Source organism: Camellia sinensis, chromosome 1 (genome assembly GCF_055761805.1).
Source record: "Camellia sinensis isolate YWXY chromosome 1, ASM5576180v1, whole genome shotgun sequence".
Classification (NCBI taxonomy): domain Eukaryota; kingdom Viridiplantae; phylum Streptophyta; class Magnoliopsida; order Ericales; family Theaceae; genus Camellia; species Camellia sinensis.
In genome coordinates this window covers 235,009,320-235,030,630 of record NC_138961.1, presented here as the reverse complement: position 1 = coordinate 235,030,630, position 21,311 = coordinate 235,009,320, and the positions used below count along the sequence as shown (strand labels likewise).

The following is a 21,311-nucleotide window of genomic DNA, read 5'->3' as shown; positions in this document are numbered from 1 at the left end:
ACACCCACCATTTTGCCAACTTTCTATTCTTATTATTCTTATTATTATACAAAACCAACACAACCCAACACCAACCGTCCACTTTTCACATCTTTATTTTTGTCACCTTTAATTTTTATTTTATTTTCTGTTTTTCCTTTCCATCATCGCTTGTTCCACCTTTCCACCCTCACATATTTTTTTTTTTATTTTTTTATTTTTTTTTAATATATGATATCCCCCTACCATTTATTAGCTCACCAATTCACACGCCTTCTGATATTTCAACTCTTTCTTTTATTTCCTTTTCCAAAAAAAAAAACAAACAAACAAACAAACCAAGAGCAGATGAAGCACTGCACACCAAACTCATTTTATTCATGTCAGGGGCGATCCCCATTTTCCACAACACAAAAAAAAAAAAAAAAAAAAAAAAAAAAAAAAAAAAAACAACCACACCCACAGCGGGATTTTTCTTATCTACTCTGCTGCCGGTCTCTTCTTCTTGCCTCCGTCCTGGGCGGCTCTTGCCGGTGTTGCCTCCGTGTTTCCCACTCCACTGGGCACGATCACTACTCCCTGCTCCTCCACTGCCGCATATGGCGGACCTCCAAATCGGAACATCACGGTGGCCTTCCGCTTCAGCTCCTTATTTTCCGCCTTCAGCACACTTATCTCTGCTCGCGCATCCTTATACATGCGCTGGAGCAGAGCCAGTTGGGCGTTTAACTGTTGCACCTCATTTGTCCTACTCTGCAGCCGGTGCGACAAGTTTGTGACCGCCGTCATGGTCTCCACACATGACTTCAAAGTATACTGATTGGCCTCAATATCAGTTTGCACCGCCATTTTTTGCTCCACAGACCGCATCGGAAAGTTCAACGGAGCAAAACCAGTGGTGTTTGGTTGAGGTTCACGGGCCACCGCACCAGTTATCTCTCTTGTTGACTCGTTGAGGTCGGGAAAGAGAGTGAGCAGACCACGGGAAGAAGAGGAAGAAGAGGCCATTTTCTGGGCAACAGAGTGTTACAGAGTATCTCTCTCAAGAAACCGAGTATCTCTCTCAGCAAAACGAAGAGTTTTTCAGAGGTTTTTTAGCAGGTTTTTGTCTCAGCCTCTGCCTCAGCCTCAGCCTCCGTCTTGGTTAAATAGCCAAGGCAGCCACGCGCATCATGCGCCGCACGGCGCTAGACGACAACATGGCGCGCAAGCCAAGGTAGTCCGGCACACCTTTTGATGGGCGCCTCGCCATAATGACCGGCACACCTTTTTATGGATTAGGCACGCCTTTTGATGGCAAGCCTTTTGAGGGATTGGGCACACCTTTTGAGGGTGCGACTTTTACAACGGTCCGCCATGACCCCATAAACTGTCTTCTACAACGGTCTGACCCGATCACACAGTGTCTGCTACATCGGTCCGACATGACCCCGTAAACTGTCTTGTTCCCCTTTATCCCTCACTTTTTTTTTTTCAACCTCAAATAGGTTTCTATTTTCACACCTATTTGAGTTTGAGGGGGGGTTATACATATATCATGGTGAGCATGGTTACACACCATGGGAACCACCCAAGCCATCCCATGGCGCACTCCCTAAGTCGCCCCCTTGGTGCACCACCACAAGCTTCTACAACGGTCCGACATGACCCCGTAAACTGTCTTCTACATAGGTCTGGCACGACCACACAGTGTCTGCTACAACGGTCCGACATGACCCCGTAAACTATCCCGACATTGATCCCGGTCAGCTTTTACATCGGTCCGGCATGACCCCGTAAACTGTCCCGACATTGATTCCGGTCAGCTTTTACAATGGTCCGGCATGACCCCGTAAACTGTCCCGACATTGATTCCGGTCAGCTTTTACAACGGTCCAATATGACCCCGTAAACTGTCTTTAACTGTCTTCTACATGACCCCATAAACTGTCTGTCATAATCATACAGTCTTCTACAACGGTCTGACACGACCATACAGTGTCTCCTATCCTATTTTATTTGTCAGTTTATTTTTCTATTTTGTTACTCTCTTCAAACTCAAGTTGGTTTGTGCCTATCCTCCTTGAGTTTGAGGGGGGCTGTTAGTGCATTATATTGTTAGTGTATTCTATGTTGTTATTAGCTGTAAAGTGTGTCCTAGTTGATCATGATGTCTTTGCTTTCGGTTGCTTTTGGGTGCATTGTTTGTAAACTTCTCCTTTATAAGGAGCTCCTGAACCATTGTACAAAATACATTCAATACATAAATCAATATACATAATTCATTTTCTCTGTATCTCTCTCTATCAATTTATCTTACAAACACAAATAAAACACACACCAATGAAAAACATACTTGCATCAAACATACAAGGAGGTGCCAATGGGTTTTACGGACTCAATGAGTTTCAAGACCACTAACAAAAAGAGAAGCAAAAGCTTCAATTTCATGTTTCTTCAACACTATCCCAATCTGAAGCCCACCATTACCATCTCTGGAATCTGCAAGAGAGAAAGCTCCACTTTTATCAATTGATGTCACCTCCACCTTTCTCGGTCTCCCCCACCCAAAATCAATGTTGTACATCTCAAGTCGAGGTGAGCCTGCAATGGAAAATAATGCCTCCTTTTGTAAAGAAAATAATGCAGTTATGCAGTCTTTTGCCCCTTTTAGAACTCCATTATTCAAACCTTGTATGGCTTCTCCAATCGCGGTGGCCGCCATGGCCACCCCATCTTCTCCAATTAAGTCGTTCGAATCTGCATCGACAAAACATCCTGTAAGGCAGTTCCCAAAGTAAGTTGAAGGGAGAGGGGGCTCCAAGCGAGCCCTGCAATCGACACCGATGATAAGACGAACTTTCTGGCTCCTCGTTTTCAAGGTTTTAACTAAGCAAACCCATGTGTAGGCACTTGTTATTGTAAAAGTTGACAGAGGAATGGCTAGTTTATGATTATTCTTCTCTTGCCATTGGGCTTGCACACGCTTCTTGATATTCTCTATATTTGCCTGTGTCAATCTAAAAGTGCCGAGAAACACATCGGGTGGAGCTTTCAAGTCCCATATCATGAGGCTTTTGTTGTTGTTGCCATTTTGTTGCAAAAATCCCTTCAAGAAAGTTGTTTCAAGATCATCTGGGTCATCGACAATGGTGCGGTCATAAAACGGAGTTAGTTCGGGAGTTAAAGTTGAGACTTGGCCGCGGACGCAAATAGAGGCCCATGAATGCATAAACAGAGATGCAGTTTTCCCATCCAATACCGCGTGGTGTGTGGCGTAACCGATAGAAAACCCGGTGTTTGGAAACAGAGTGACTTGCAATGCCATCACGGGTACTTGTGTGTGAGAGGCCACCAGTTGGGGTAAATAATGATGAAATTCTTTGGCTTCTCGAATGCTATCGCCGGACAGATGGTAGAAGGATTCAGCTTCAGACTCGGCTATGGTGAGTGAAATTGCATCATGACCTTCCACGTATTGGATGATTGGTTTATCGGAATCTGGGGGCCACGTCAGATTGCCGGCAAGAGGAAGGTAGTGATGGAGCGTGAGAGAGAGGGAGTGTTTGAGTTTAGGCAGGACGATCTCTGAGAATGTAGTGGTTGAATGAGAGGTTTCGTAGAAGAAAATTCGTTGAACGGGAGGGAATCTCAACCAGAACACGTCGAAGAAAGTAAGAGGAAGAGAGGTCGGGGCGGCTGAGTCCGGTGAGCTAGGCGTTGGAGCCACTCTGCAAACCTCAAGCACCCTCACTGGATTGGGTGCTGCCATGAGAACACAACAGGCCAAGGAAGGAAAAAAGAGGCAGTGGAGTGGGTGCCTGAGTGGTGTGTGACGGATTGATTATTATTGGATGGTTTGGGAAGTTGTTAAAAAGTGTAATTTTTGCTTTTTTATTTTTTTTTGGTATGTTTGGTTTGTGTTTGAGAGATGTGTTTTAGAGATAAAAAGTACGAAAAGTTGTTTGGTTTTGTTTTTTTCAAAAGATGTTTTGAAAAATTATTTTGAGAGAAAGTTTTGGAAAAAGTGATTGATTTGATGTGTGCGAGAGAGAGATTTGTTTGGAAAACTTGTTTGGTTTACAAGTTTTGAGAAATTTTTTTGAGAAAATTTGTTTGGTTTGATTACTTTTAAAAACTTTTTTGTAGAAAAAATTTTCCAAAATTTTTTCAGAAATACAAACCAAACGAACCTTATTTTTTTGTGAATGAAAAATATGAAAAAATAAGCTTGTTTGGTTGTGTTTTTTCAAAAATACTTTTCAAAAAATTTTATTTTTTTATTTTTCGTATTTTTTTATTTTTACTGAATTTTTTTAATATTTTAAACAATTTTTTTTACTTTTTATACATACCTAACATAAATATACTTAAAAAGTAAAAAATTTGTGAAAAAAACCTTTTAAAAAATCACAAAATACCAAAAATATAAAAAAATATACGAGAATTCAGTACATTTTTTACATTTTTATGTATTTATTAAATTTTTAAAATATTTTTTCACAATTTTTTTACTTTTTAGATACATCTAAGTAAAGTGTATCTAAAAAAGTAAAAAAAATATTTAAAATTTTAAAAATATTCGCTAAAAACTAAAAAATACGAAAACTAAAAAATTGAATTTTTAAAAAACTTAATTCAAAAAATTCAAATCAAATTCATTGATAACTTAAAATAAATTAAAAATTAAAAAAGTTAATTTTTAATCATAGAAATATATTTGAGATGATTTGAAATGTTTTAAATAAATATATTTTTTTATTTTTTCAAAAAATACGTGGAAAAAAAATATTAATTGATATGACTTTAAAAAAAATAAAAAATAAAAAATATAAACTTGCTCTGGGATGTCAAACCACCCCAGGCTCAACAGCAGCAACCTATTTTGACTGTCCCTATTCTCTGTACCACCACTCATATTTTGTTTTAAATATAGGCGTGGTTTAGAGAGTGAGTTGGCTTTTTAATTTTTTGATTTTTTTAATAATTTTAAGATTGGTTTGACATAATTTAGAAAAGATAAAAAATTAAGAAGTTATTAAAAAAAGTTAAAAATTTATTATTATTTATAAAAATTATAGAAAAAAATAAATTTATAAAAAAAATATATAATCCAAAAGTCATTGACGTGATGGCAAATTGTACAAATTACCTAATCAACTGCACAAAAAATTTATAAAAAAACGGTGTTCTTTAGCCTGTGGAGGTTCATCACGGGTCTCGTTTTGATAATCGAAACTGTTCAATATGTAGAACTCATCAAGTACTATATGTAAAAAATCACGTTAATCGAATATCAATAGTTATGTGATCAAATTAGATTTTTTTAGAAGTTTATTTTTAATTGTCCATTTTTTATATATAAAATTAATTTGATCATATAACTATTTATATTTGATTAAAATAATTTTTACAAATATATAATATTTAACGAATTATACACATTAAACGATTCGAATTATTAAAATGAGACTCATGATAAGTCCCTCCAATCCTATGAATGACTAGAAAAAAGCTCCATCTTATATACTCCCTCCGTCTCAAAATTTTAGTCTCTTATTCCATTTTTCATTGTCCCAAAATATTAGTCTCTCTTCAAAAATAAAGTACAAAAATAATGTAAATTTCCTATTTTGTCCTTCTTTTAAATTAATAAACAATATAAAAAGTACAATTATAATATTGATATTTTCAAAAAATGTACTATTAAATTGATAATTTTGAAAAATTTATTTTTTTTAAATGCAATATTTATACTATCAAAAAAAATTAAATTTTTTTAAAAAAATTATTATTTTGAGACGGAGGGAGTATATAAATCTGAATCATGACTGCCCCACCACAAAACTCAAAGCATTCCGCACGGCTTCCTTCAATAGTCACTTTCATCTGAATCAGGACTGCCCCACCACAAAATTCAAAGCATTCTGCACCGCTTCCTTCAATAGTCACTTTCACTATGCATAGGGCGGTAAAATGATAATTTTATTATGTTACATAACATTTTAATATATATATATTTTATAAAAAATTAAAAAATTATCTTAAATAATTTTTTTTCTTAATTTTTTAATTTAAAAAATAAAAAAATGTACTTATTCCAAACCATAATCTGGAGTTAAAAAGTTTAATTTGAGAAAGACTTTTAATTTTTTAAAATTTTTTAATTTTTTATAAAAAAATATAATAATTATAAATTAAATATAATCTTTTATTTTATTGAGACTAAAAAATTTATTTTATTTATTTTTTTAACTATTCAAACCCACTCAAACCCACTTTTCAAACAATTGCATAATAACACTGCCGTCTGCATCTTGTCTTCCCCAACTCTCTTTTTTTTCTACCACCACTCATTTGCTGATATGTGTCAATTAATAGCACCCAATTTTGGCTCCGTCAAATCAGGTCCGGCCCTGGTCATAGGCCGGCAAAGCCATTGCTTAGTATTCCTTGAAATAGGCTCAAAATAGGAGTCCTCTTATTATAAGTTAGTATTATATATTGGGTATACTTTAAGTTTAAAAAAAATTTTAAAATATCCAAACTAACATAATTTTTTTGACCCATTAAAAGGCCAATAGTTAAGGCCCAGCCCAACTATTTGAAATGTTCATTTTTTTTAATTCCTAACCCTATCTTCTATTAATCTAACATTCCTTACATTTGTTTCATATAGCACACACCAACAGCAAAGGGACGGAGCAGCAGCAAATAGATAAATTTTTTATTTATTTATTTTTCTATTCAATTAATTAAATATTTATCTTGTCTTTTCCCAATTAATTGATATTATAATATTAGTATTTATATCATTAAGAATAATTTATTTAAAAGTTTAATAGTTCACATCACATAATTTAAAAAAAATTTATTTTGTTAAGTGATGGTACTCTTGTTTTGAATTTTAATTTTAAAAAAATATTTTGATTTTAGAACAGCAAGCACACGTAATTTTTTTTTCTATTCAATTAATTAAAAAAATCCTAAGTATTTTTTGTGATTTTAATACAAATATTTTGTCCTTTACCTTAATTCTTTTTTCAGTCAATAAAAAAAAAATGTGAAGGCCCCAAAAATTTAATAGTTGATTATCGACTTTGGACCTTGAAAATCTCAAGAGCGAGCCTGCGTCAAATCCTTCCAATCTGTATCTCTCTCTCTCTCTCTCTCTCTCGACAAGTTAATGTCTTGTCATCCTTTCCTCGTGACAGTGGATTCAAACTTTGTTGTCATCTTTCACCATCTCTACCATTGGTTGAAAAGATTTAACCCTTTTTTTTTTAAAGAAAAATTATTCATAAATCTCATATTGAAAAATGTTGCTTTATCTAGTCTTGAATATTTTTTGTAAAACATTTAGTCCTTTTCATATTTGGTATGTTATCTTTGTTTGTTATATTGTATAAACATCAAGCAATTTCAATCCAATCAATGTGAACGAGTTCAAACATCAACTACATCATCAAACATCATCAACATCATAAAATATCAACTATATCATCAAACATCATCAACATCACCAACATCATCAAATATCAACTACATTATCAACATCACCAACAGTTCCATTAGTCGCACTACAATTTCAACAGGAAATTATGATTCCAATATGTGCATCAACATACACTGTTATAAGATCAAGCTTTTTAGACACTACAATTTCAATGGAAATTATGATTCAACGGACACCAAATAATAATATACTAAAAATCCCAAGGTCCAAAATTACTTCTTTTTGACATTTATTCGAACACAAAAGAGACTTTGTAGTTCCATTTTCTGTTTCTATAATAGTTCATTTACATTGGCAAATTCGGCACAAATTAAAATTCCAAACTTTATGCCTCAGATTTGCTGATAAACATGCAATCATCAAACAACAAACGAATTGGGTCAACCCAGTCAGCTAATAAGAATATCAAAAAAACCCAAATTAAGTACTCATTCACCGAGTAACAAAACACCCATTAGTTTTCCATAATCACATCCATATATAAAGAAACGACTGAATCGATTAGGTATATTGGGTCTGACCCAATATGGGTCGAAGTCTGTTTGATCACAGGAAAAGCTTACCTGGTTCGATTGTGAACCTCATCAAGATGTAGTTGATGTTTGATGATGTTCACAATGTTTGGTGATATTGATGATGTTTGATGAGGTTGAAGATGTAGTTGATGTTTGATAATGTTCACAATGTTGGTGATGTATGATGATGTAGTTGATGTTTGATAAGGTTTATGATGTTTTATGATGTAGATAATGTTTGATGATGTAGTTGATGTTTGATGATGTTGATGATGTTGTTGGTGTAGTTAATGTTGCTGATGTTCGGAAATGAGAGAAATCTAAAAAAAAGCCTATAGTAAGCTTTTAACATTCAAATAGGACTTATTAGTTTACAAAATAAAAGACAGAACCAAATGGTTTAACAAATTAAAATTTGGGATTTATTGGTGTTTTGCCCTTTTTTTTAAGAGTAAAATAAAAGTAGGGATATAATTTTGGCCTGGCCCGATCCATTCAGGCTCGGGCCAGGTCGGACTCAGTCCGGTCTTGCGGGTTCTCGCCAAAAAATTGAGCCGAACTAGGCCAGCCCACGGGCCAAAAAACTAGGCCCAGGCCCTAGCCTAGGCCCAGGGATATTCAGGCTTTGGACGGGTTAGTGGGGTGGGCCTCGGGCCAGGTCCATGAGCTTGGGCATTGGGCGGGCCTACACAATTTTTTTATTTTTTTCACCAAAATTTTATTATTTTTCATTAAAAATAACACTAAGCATCGGGCGGGTTGGGCCTCGGCCGGGCTTTTGAACGAGCCAATGGGCCAGGCCGGGCTTCAAAACGATGGCCCAAGGCCATGGGCTGGACTTGGGCTCGGGTCTAAACAGGCCGAGCCAACCTCGAGCTGTGGGCAGGCTTCGGGCAGCCCGCGGGCCATGGGCCAAAATTACACCCCTAAATAAAAGGGATTTAAAGTGAGGGTTTAATAATAAAAGAATTATTAATGAGGAGATTAATAATAAAGGGATTAAATAAAATTATATTTGTTTTGATAATAATTATTAGTATAAGAATTATTAAATTATTTTTATATAAAATAATAAAACAAATAAAAAAATACAAAAAATTAAATATTAATGTTCAAAAAAAATTCTCAATATGTGAAAAATAAAAAAAGAAAAAAGAAAAATAAATTTAATCCCCTTACAATTTTTCTAATACTGCCTCCACTTTCTCCATCTCAATCTCCCTTCCAACCTCCATCTTAATCCTCTCCTCCATCATAATCCCTTCCATAACTCTACAAATAAACACAACACTAAATAGCCCCACCTCCATCCTAATCTCATTCCATTCTTTACACCCCAAAACAAACGGGGCCTTAGAAAATTCTTTGTTTTTTTTTTGTTCTTGTTTTGTTTTGTTTTTTTTTTTTTTGGTTAACTTTGAACATTAATTAAGACAGGAATCAAACGTTATTTTTAACGTTTTTCATTGAATTTATGTTTAAAGCTATGTAGTGAATAAAATCGTATATTTGGTTACTCAAAACCATTTCCGGACGAATGAAAATTCAACGCGCGTTTTCGGGTTCGTAGAATGGTTTTAGTGTAACAGGTCCGCGAGGGGGACGCCGCTACGGTTCGGACTCGATTTTGTGTCACGGTTCTTAATCTGAACCAAAGAGTCCAAATCTGGCCAATCGTTTTGAGAAACAAATTTTGAAAAAGTAGTGCCAAACATGGACTGCTTTGCCAGATACAGAGTCGCCACCTAAATATTTTTTTAATGGGGAAATTTAGGAAACCCTGACTCGGTGCCGAAGGCCACATGTCCGTCATCACCGGAGTTGTCTCGGCTCGGGAGCTTGGGTACGATCGGGGAAGGTCAGCTATGAGCACCCCTTTTCGCCCGGTCCGAAGACCGGCCTCTATTAACCGTGATATCCAATTTTGAAAATGTTACGTGTTCTTAAACCAATTATTAGCCTAGAATTACTATGTTATGCGCGCAGCAAACAAGTATAGACTAGATTGCCTAATTTGGAAGTAAGCATTGCATATCCGTTTGTTTTGAAAAATGTTTTGAATTTGCTACTCGCAAGTAGGCTAAAATGCGGATTTCAACGAGCTTTTCCAACTCAAACAATCCAACCTCCACCCACAGGCATTCAAAGCAGTTTAACACATAAGCACTTAGCCGCATGGCAGGCATACTGTCATGGTAACACTCACACGCATGCGGGATGCTAAAGCATAAATACTTACATCGTACTCCGTGCCAAAACAGTAAACTAGTTAGCAAACATGCATGTCCTAGTTCATGTTAAAAATGGCTAATGCATCACATGCAAAATGCAATCTAGGCAGGCTCGGCTAGCCCTAAACATGGCATGTGAAAATGCACAATTATCACATATTCGGTTTAGAATTTTGAAGTACAAATGCAGTTAGCGTGATGTACCGAGCCTAATGTATGCAATACAAATGTATGGATGCACGCATGCATAGCATAAGGTATGCTAATTTCAAAAAATGCCATAATCTACCATCATAAGCAGGTAAATAAAAGGGAAGAAAGAAATGGGGATTGGAAGACATACACACACTCACCCACACTTATTACATATTTACCCTCACTCAGAGGGTCCAAATGAATATTACAGTCCCAAAATAATAAACAAATAAAATATTACAGTCCCAAATAATAAACAAACAAAATTATTACAAATATTCTAATTAATTAAAAGAAAAGATGCAAAAGAAAGAAGAGGGTGGCCGCAGCCTCTGCCTCGGGATGCGCAGATGATGCATGTTCGGAACTTGACTCGCCCGAAAAACCCGTACCGTACTCCTGCCACCTCTGTTTGTACTGCCTTGTCTCTCTGAAAATTACCAAAGTCCTGGAGCAGGTTCCTCACATGCTGCAGAACACCACCGGCCAGACAGAATTCCCACCGGCACTTCAAAATTTCCACCGGCATTTATTGGATTCATCGGCACTCTAGAGATTGCCGGTCGGCACAAAATTCTGCCGGTCGGCAGAAACTTCCTGCAGAAGACAATTTGACAGCAAACAGGGAACAGACAGTGCATGGCATGGGGTTTTCAGGTACATGTGAGCATGGTTATGCTTCCTATCATGTTTTGAACTCAAAGAAGCATGACCTTCGATCCTCGAGCCATCAATGGTGCATGGTGGCTCAAAGAATCAAATTTGCCATTTGATGTAAGGATGCATGCAACAAACAAAATGGGATCCGAAGCCTTATCAAGTTGGAGTCAAAAGCCCCGATGACCGGGAATCGAGGCACATTACATCACTTGAAGTATGAATGTTCCTTGATTCCCACACTTGGTTTGACACCCCAAACCAAGTGAATGCAATGCATGTTATGCAAACATGGCTCAACATGCAACATGATACCAAGATGCAAAGCACAACAAGCATTATCCAACCAACATGACAAATGTATAATGCCAAGCATACAAGATGCAAATATGATGCAAATATGGACCAATTTGGGAATGGGATTCACATGCTACGAGGCTTAATGGAACAACCATACAACAAACATGAAGCAAGCATGCAATGGGGGCCTTGAACCATAAAGGGACAGACCTTAGTCCACCCCAAAACAGCACCAAAAAAAATGCTCAAAATGATGGGCAACATCTCATGTTAACAAGCAAAGTCATGGTCCCAAGATTAAGGCACAAAAAGGAGACAACTTACCCCCACCAACATGACCTCTCATGGCATGATTAAAACAAGTAAAAACAGAATTTTGCAGACCAAGATAGGACTCCAAACCCTCCTAAAATGGCAGTTAAGGTGACTCCCAAGAGGCATATGCACCAAGGCTCATTCCTAGGCATAAGAGGGTACACCCTCAAGGCATAAAAGAGGTCATGCATGCACATATACAAACATGATTCTTGGATTAAAATGTGGTCCTAGATGATGTTAAATCATGAGGGTAATCACAACCATGCATGTTAGAGGTCAAAATGCTCAAAGCTTTCAAGCCGAAATACATAGCACCTATGACAAACATGCCAAGCATGACCAAATGGATAACCAACAGACTTTAAGCATGGAAAAACAATACTAAAAGCTTCATGGAACTAAGCCAACACACACAAGAATCATGGCCTAATCATGAGATACACTTCTAAGCAAAATGGAGCAATACAAAGCAAGTATTACAAGCATACAAGGAGGCACAAATCCAGCCAAAAATAGAGGTTACACATGACCTAAAACACCTAAAAAACTTCTGAAATGAGGCCAAGAATGATCAAGCACACATGCTATCCTTTTAAGCCAAAAAGCAAGGAAACAAAACAAAGAAGGGAGAGGGGTGTCCCTCCCCTATGCAAGACTTCAAACCACCTTTTTTAACACTGAAAATCAACTGGTTTTTAGTGGTCAAAGGACCAAAACACTGAAGTGAACAAAGCCTTACTAAAGAGGCACCAAAATGGACCAAACAAGGCCTAGAAGGGTGAGTTTGTACTCAAACCACAAAATGACCTCAATGAAAGTTCTAAAGCATGAAAATATAAGCCTCTTTCATGTTATACACAAGAGCTAAAACAGCAAGCAAGATAGGTAGAAAACTATTGCAAGTTTGGGGAATAAAAAGCAAGATGCTTACCCTTGAAGAACCCTTGAAGAACAAATGGTCTAGCCCTCTTCTTTTGATCAAAACCAATCCAAAAACTCAAGAATCAACCCTCCAAGTCCCTCAATCTCGGAGTAAGGTGTAATAGTGTGTGTAATGGTGCAAAAGTAAGGTAAAAACCACCTTTAGGCCAAGGAAACACACACAAAGGAGGGGAGAGAGGGAGATATAGAGATAGAGTGTATCTATATCTCAAAGCTCTGGTTTTTGGTTGCAAAAGTCTAACCTAGATCCAAGAGGAAAGCCCCTCTCTTATAGGACTCCCTCTTGCAAAGCTTATACAACAAGCTTGGCTAGAGGGAGATCCCTCCATACACGTGTATGGAGGGGAGAAGAGTTGGTGCCAGCTATCACAGCTGGCACAAAATATCTCCATAAAGTGGATGAACAGTGGTCGGCTGCCCAAAAATGTCATTTCGACAAAAAACAGTGCCGACCGGCAAACAAAGTGCCGATGGCATCAAAAAACCAGCCGGTGGCCTCTAGCCACTGCCGGTGGTGTGTGGGGATGTCTCACAAGGCATTCCCTGCCCCTCCAAGGCAAAACATGAGTGTTCGGTGCAAAACCAGACACTAAACGGTCAAGTTCGGAGATCCTGAGGCAGGGCACGCGAGCCGAGACCTCCGGGAACTCCAAACGAACATAAACATGGATGATCACCGAGTGTTCAAACGGTGACGTCCAAGTCTTGAGGACGGTCAAAAATGGGGTGTCTACAGTTGCCCCTCTTTGACAGAACTCGAAAATCATAACAATGACGGGAGTGAATGTCAAAGCCTAGAGACGATCCATTTTTGACAAGGCCGAAGACTCAGACAAACATGCAAGACAAACAAGATATGCGCCCGAAGGCAGGGGCGAAATGCAAGACAATGCGCAGAGCCGAGCATAACTTATGATCATGCAAAGAAAGCTGTAACGAAGCATACATGCGACGGTTTTAAGCATAGCATACACCAAACTACACTACAATGCAGAAAGGATGTAAGAGAATTATGCGATTCTCAATACGTCTCATTCGGGAGATACAATACCTGTGCGGCTCGTCTGGTTGCACCAGCCTCAAATGAACCGTACATACAATATCGTGCCTGAAAAGAAAACAAACTTAACAGGTACAATATCGTTAGCAACATGTAGAGTAGTATACTCGAAATGCGTAACAGCGCAAAGCAAGCGGGGAGCATAACAATGCTGTGAAGATACAAACATGTAAGTGGGGCATGCGGTCTACGCAGGCAACGAAATCGATCATAAGCATGCGGTCTACGCAGGTAATGAAAACAACAAAGATGCAGTCTACGCAATCAAAACATGCGGTCTACGCAGGTATTGAAATTAAATATGATGCGATCTATGCAATCAAAACATGCGGTCTACGTAGGTAATGAAATTAAGAAAGATGCGATCTACGCAAGCAAAACATGCGGTCTACGCAAGTAATGAAATTGAACAACGATGCGGTCTACGCGATCAAAGCATGCGGTCTACGCAATCAAAACATGCGGTCTATGCAGGTATTGAAATTAAAGAAGATGCGGTCTACGCAATCAAAACATGCGGTCTACGCAAGTAATGAAATATGCGGTCTACGCAATCAAAACATGCGGTCTACGCAGGTAATGAAATTAATAGAGATGCGGTCTACGCAATCAAAACATGCGGTCTACACAGGTTATGAAATTAAAGAAGATGCAGTCTACGCAAGCAAAACATGCGGTCTACGCAAGTAATGAAATTGAAGAAGATACGGTCTACGCGATCAAAGCATGCGGTCTACGCAATCAAAACATGCGGTCTACACAGGTATTGAAATTAAAAAAGATGCGGTCTACGCAATCAAAACATGCGGCCTACGCAAGTAATGAAATATGCGGTCTACGCAATCAAAACATGCGGTCTACGCAGGTAATGAAATTGATAAATCATGCGGTCTACGCAAGTAATGGAATTGATAAATCATGCGGTCTACGCAAATAAAGAAAGGATTACAAACATGCGGTCTACGCAGGTAATGTAATTAACATGCGGTCTACGCAAGTAAAGAAAGGATTACAAACATGCGGTCTACGCAGGTAATGTAATTAACATGCGGTCTACGCAAGTAAAGAAAGGATTACAAACATGCGGTCTACGCAGGTAATGTAATTAACATGCGGTCTACGCAAGTAGAGAAAGGATTACAAACATGCGGTCTACGCAGGTAATGTAATTAACATGCGGTCTACGCAAGTAAAGAAAGGATTACAAACATGCGGTCTACGCAGGTAATGTAATTAACATGCGGTCTACGCAAGTAAAGAAAGGATTACAAACATGCGGTCTACGCAGGTAATGTAATTAACATGCGGTCTACGCAAGTAAAGAAAGGATGTACCATTACATAACATAATTGAAACAATTTGTGGAGTTCACAAACCATGAAAAGGATATGGGGCGGGACATTCTTCGCACTCATTGAGCATTGCTCGCAGAAGTTGTGGCCTGAGGTCAACTCAAAGGTTCACGTTTCAAAGGTGTGCTTTCTCGTATTGTGAGGGCGTCCAATGACGTGGCTGACCCGAACGGAGGTGCGGAAGGTGCGTTAACCCCAAGGGGAGTTTTGCTGGTATCTATTCCGACACTTGGCTACCCTGCCATTCTACGTTTTATTTTCCTTTTTACTAGTAGTTTAAGCACATTGCACTGCCTCAGGCAGGTTTTATTTTCTTTCTCAAAATTTACACACTTTTGTAAAACACGTGATGGGAATGAAACAATTCATTTTGTTCAAAAGATGTTGCATTTGTAAACTTCTTATGCATCGCATCGCAAGGTATCACACCACAATGTGAACGAAATTGAACTCATTTTGGAAATTTGCATCGTAATAATCAGGTAGTGAACCGACTTACAACTCGATAAGCAAAACAAAGACATAATATAACCAAACAAGCGTGAGTACAACTCGATAAACAAATCAAAAACTCAAAGAGGGTGAAATACAACTCGATAAGCAAATGCACAACAAGTTGACAATCGGACAGGCATGCCCCTGCGAGAATCGATCACCGGGGAGGGGTTGGAGGTGGTGAAATTCCCTGATGCCTAGTGTAAACAGCTTAGGAAACCAGAAGGAAGCTCCATCGGCTTGGGGGAGAGACCATCGGCTACAAAGAATGGCTACCGGCCATAAAATTTCCTTGTCGGCAAACTATTATGGCCGGTCGGCAAACAGTTTGGCCGGCTGGCACTAAATGAGGGGATCAGCAGATTGTTGACACCTATCCCCCACTCAACCTTATCTCCTACAAAAGATCCCAACTTCGTAGTTTTTCTCATTTTCACACTGATTTGCTCCAATGGAAGAGTTTCTTGCTCAAAACCTCACAGCTTGGATTGCTAGCTTGGATGGCTCGGAAAAAGTGAATTTCCGGGGTTTTGGCATAAATGCACTATTCACTCTGGGTCGCATCCCCTTGCACTTCCCGTTTCTTCATGCCGCGGTAAGGTTTTGGAATCCGGTGACACATGTCTTTAGCTTTGCCGGGCAAGAGATATGTCCCACCTTCGAGGATTTCTGAGCCTTAATGGAGTCCGAACGCGACGAGGAGCTCCTGCCCCAACTTAATTTTGGTCATGCCCAATCCTTAGGGCGTATGTGTGGAATCAGCATGCGCGATGCTCGATCTCTGATTTGTGACGGGATGTTGGACATTCCGAGTCTGGCCAATCGATTTTCTGATGCTGGTGATCGCAACAACCATCACTGGCAAGGCTTTCGGCGACATGCCCTCTGCTTGTGCATGCTGTCCCATTTCCTGTTCGTCTCAGGCTCTGGAGGGGCTAGTGTCCGGTTGATTGAGGTTGCCCAAGGCTTGAGGGAGGGTAAGAGCTGTATTGTCATGACTCTGGCCGAGACGCTAATGGGCTTAGACGCCTTTTATCGTCATGAGACGTCTAGATTGGCGGGGAGTCCACTACTACTACAGGTAATGTTTCCCACCCAATATCGCATTTATGTATTGCTCACATCACTCGGCCCTCGAGCTCGATCTTTTTCTCACAAAAAAAACCCCATTCTCACTTTTCTCTCCTCGTACATCTCTCTATTCTTTACTCTCTCATTTTTCAATCCCTCCCTAGGTATGGCTGATGGACAAATTGCAGGTTGTGGACTCCTGCCAGCATATTCAGCTCGCGGCTACTTCTTCCGGCATCGTGTAGTCAATGCCTTGGACGAAGGATGGTGGTTTGATTGGATGTGTAGCCTGTCCGCAGACCATATTGCTTGGCGGTGCCCTTGGCTGAGCCTTCCGGCAATGAGTTACAATATGCCCCGGCAGACCGGGATTCAACTGATCGGTCTTACTCACTGTGTATTCTACTTCCCATTTCGGATTCGACGTCAATTTGGCCATGATCAGACCTGCCCGCCAGAGGGGATAGAGTATCCTGCTGCATTCCCAGCCCGGGGCGCACAGCTTGCTTGGCAGGCCACCGCATGGAGGATGAGAGAACTCCTGGCCCCCGCTCCTACTTTCAGCTGCACTTTGTCTGACGAGTGCATAGATTGGCTCAATGAAGAAGCACATATCAGGCCCAGCTTGGCATCAGAGGCTTCGACCAGCTCTGGGAGGGGGCGCAGGAACACCTGATTCGACTATGCCCTAGATTTATTGCTTTATTAGTACTTTCAAGTTTTCTTTATGAATGTAATAAAAAGCAACTTCAATTGTATGCAAGAGCAGGAGAACTCTATTTTGAAATCAATGAAATTGAAAGTTGTGGCACTGAAAATTTTTCGCTTTGGTCCAAAAATGGTCAATGTTGTAAAAAGATTTATTTGAACAAAGTCAGCTTTTATTAAAACTTCTCAAAAATGTTTTCGATATGGATCAGAACTGGACACGCCTGAGATCTGTCACTTGAGATGCACAACCCCAGATCCCTGCAACTGAAAAGTTGCCCCTAGTTTGAAGAGCGCCGCAGCACTGCATAGCAACGGAAAGTTGCCCCTAGTCTGAGTGGCACTGCACCGGAGATTCCAACGAATGCTGATGAACAAAGATGACTGAGATGATCAAATGGACAAAGTTGATCGGGGAAGTGTTATAGCTGAACTTCAGGATGAAGCTGCCTACGTATCCCAAACATGGGAATCAAGCCTCCCGTAGTTCCGGCTGGGGTTCACTCGAGTATTTTCACTCTCCTTTTGCGCTCTAACTTTTGCCAAGGCCGCCCTTTGCGGATTTTCAGCCTTGCGAGCTCAGTTTTTATATTTTCTAATTTTTTGTGCTCTAACTTTTGCCTAGGTCGCCCTTTCGGGTTTTCAGCCTAGCGAGCCTCTCAAGGATAGTATTTCTTCAACTTGTCCATGTTGATCGGTTGAGAGAATTCTAAGCCATCTAAGTCCATCAGAACCACAGCTCCGCCTGACCAGATAGCTTTGATGATGTAGGGACCAGTCCAATTGGGTCTGAACTTGCCCCTTGGGTCGTGGATGGGAGCTCGGTTGTCTTTGAGTACCAAATCCCCTTCCTTTAGATTTCTGGACTTAACCTTCTTGTTAAAAGCCCGAGCAATCCTGCGCTGATAACTCTGAACGTGATACAGTGCTTTCAGCCTTCTTTCGTCAAAGAGCATAAGTTCCTCGAACCTGCTCTGCTGCCAATCTGCCTCAGCTATCTGACACTCGGCCAATACCCGTAAAGACGGAACTTCAATTTCGATGGGTAGAATGGCCTCCATTCCGTAAACTAACGAATACGGAGTCGCTCCAGTAGAAGTTCTAATCGAAGTCCTGTAGCCCCACAGAGCAAACGACAACTTATCTGGCCAATCTCGGTAGGTCTCCACCATTTTCCGCAGTATGTGCTTGATGTTCTTGTTGGCGGCCTCAACTGCTCCGTTGGTTTGCGGCCGGTATGTAGACGACTTATGAAAAGCCACGTTATACTTCTCCAGCAAGTCCACCACTTCTTTCTTAAAGTGGGATCCATTATCCGAGATAATCTCGTTTGGAACTCCGTAGCGACAGATGATGTTGTTTCTGATGAACTTTGCGACGTGCGACGCTTTCAACACCGCGTATGATTGGGCCTCGACCCACTTTGTGAAATGATCTATCGCTACCAGGATATATTCATGTCCGTTCGACCCCTTCGGGGTAACAGCTCCGATCACATCAATCCCCCACACGGAAAATGGCCACGGGGACGTCATGTTGTAAAGCTTGGATGGTGGGATGTTCATACGGTTTGCGTGGATCTGGCATTTGTGGCATCGCCGAACAAAGCCGATATAATCCTCCTCCATGGTCGACCAGTAGTAACCCTGCCTGAGGATCTTTCTGGCCAACATTACTCCATTCATGTGCGCACCGCACTCCCCTCCATGAATAGCCTCCATTAGGCGCTTCGACTCTTCAGCCTCTACACAGAGCTTATGCATTCCCAGATGACCCCTTTTGTACAGTTTACCCCCGCAGATGATGAACTGAACAGCCATTCTTCTGATCGCCCTCTTATCCTTGGCATTTGCCCCTAGTGGATACGTCTCCTTTTCCAAGAAGTTCCAAATATCGTAATACCAGGGGTTGTCGTCTTGGGCCTCATCTATGGCGGAAATTGACTCGTATGCTGGCGCAAACTTCTGATCAATGATGACTGGACGCATCCGGACTCCAGACGGGATGTCTATCATGGAAGATAGAGTTGCTAGTGAATCTGCGAACCTGTTGTTCTCTCTTACGAGGTGGGTGAATTTTAGCTTCTCGAACCGAGGAATTAACAAATCCAAGGTTTGGTGGTAAATTATCATCCTTTCCTCCTTGACCTTCCAGTCTCCTTTTGCTTGAGACACAACAAGATTCGAGTCCCCAATGACGTCCAATCGTCTTACCCCTAGTTCTAGGGCTGCTTCCAGACCAGCAATACATGCCTCATACTCTGCTTCATTGTTCGAGACTCTGAACTGGAGCTTGAATGCTAAAGGGATACGGGAATCGTCAAGCGCTATCAGCAACACCCCTATCCCATACCCATATTGGTTTGACGCTCCGTCAAAGTACATCGTCCAAGTTTCATCTTCGATGTGCAGAATGGCTTCATCTGGGAATAGGTACTCAACCGCTTCATCCCCCTCAACCGGGTGGTCGGCAAGGAGCTCCGCTACCGCTCTCCCTTTCACCGACTTGCGTGTTACATACTTCAAGTCAAATTCGGAAAGCAATAGCAACCAACGAGCTAGCCTACCCGTAAGTGCTGGTTTCTCGAAAAGATATTTGATGGGATCCAAACGTGAAACCAACATTACAGAGTGAGCTAACAGGTAGTGCCGCAGCTTCTTGGTAGCCTATACCAAGGCCAAGCAAGCCTTCTCGAGCGGAGTGTAGCGGGTCTCGTAATCCAGCATCTTTTTGCTCAGATAGTAGATGGCCCTTTCCACTTTGTCTTCTGACTCCTGTGCGAGCATGCAGCCCATGGTGGTCTCGGTTACCGAAAGATACAATATCAACGGTCTCCCCGGTTCTGGCGGTGACAACACAGGCGGGTTCTGTAGATACTCTTTGATCTGCTCAAAAGCTGCTTGACATCGGCCGTCCCGTTGGAATTTCTTTCCTTTCTTCAGGAGGCCAAAAAGTGGTTCACAAGTCAAGGTTAATTTAGAGATAAACCGTCTTATGAATTGCATTTTACCTAGAAAGCCTCGCACCTCCTTTTCAGTCCTTGGTGGTGGCATTTCTAAGATGGCCTTGATTTTGGAAGGGTTGACCTCGATGCCCCTTTGTGTAATCAGAAACCCTAGCATCTTCCCTGCTGTAACACCAAAAGTACACTTCTGGGATTCAACCGCAGCCAAAAACTCTCTGATCCTTTGGAAGAATTTTTGTAAGGCGGTGTAGTGGCCCTCTCTTTCTTTGGACTTGACAATCATGTCGTCCACATACACCTTGACCTCTTTATGGATCATATCATGCAATATTGTAGTTGCTACCCGTTGATAAGTAGCTCCAGTATTTTTCAGCCCAAATGGCATCACTCTGTAACAATATGTACCCCATGGGGTAGTGAACGCAGTCTTCTCCCGGTCTTCGGGTGCCATTACTATTTGATTATAGCCTGAGAAGCCATCCATAAACGAAAGCAAGGCGTGTCCTGCCGTGAAATCTATCAATTCATCAATGTGCGGCAAGGGAAAGTCGTCCTTCGGACTGGCCCTGTTCAAATCCCTGAAGTCTACACAGACCCGAATTCTGCCATCCTTCTTTGGCACCGGAACAATGTTGGCCAACCAAGTCGGGTACTCAGACACCAGCAGGAAGCCTGCATCAATCTGCTTGGTGACTTCTTCCTTGACCTTAATGGCCCAATCAGGGCGGATCCTTCTGAGCTTCTGCTTGACAGGTCGGGCCTCAGGATCAAGAGGGATCCGGTGCTGTACAATCTCAGGATCGATTTCAGGCATGTCTTCGTAGGACCACGCGAAAACATCTTTGAAATCTTTTAACAAAGCGACTAAGCGCTCGCGTTCCTCAGAAGACAACGTGGACCCGATCTGGACCAGCCGCGGGTCCTTCTCAGTACCAACATTCACAGTAGTGATTTCATCCATTAAAGGTTTAACAAATCTTTCCTGCTCTTGATCAATTAACCGTTGCAAAACTGGAAGAATTTCTTCC

The 21,311-nt window shown here is 40.6% G+C and overlaps 1 protein-coding gene across 1 annotated transcript; it reads right to left on the bottom strand.

The window, feature by feature from the left end:
- Positions 1–2,162: 2,162 nt before the first annotated feature.
- On the bottom strand, positions 2,163–3,932 carry LOC114320195 (phenolic glucoside malonyltransferase 2). The gene has a single exon (XM_028267313.2). The coding sequence runs from the start codon at positions 3,728–3,730 to the stop codon at positions 2,357–2,359; it is 1,374 nt and encodes a 457-aa protein (XP_028123114.2). The 5' UTR covers positions 3,731–3,932; the 3' UTR covers positions 2,163–2,356.
- Between the last annotated feature and the right edge of the window lie 17,379 nt (positions 3,933–21,311).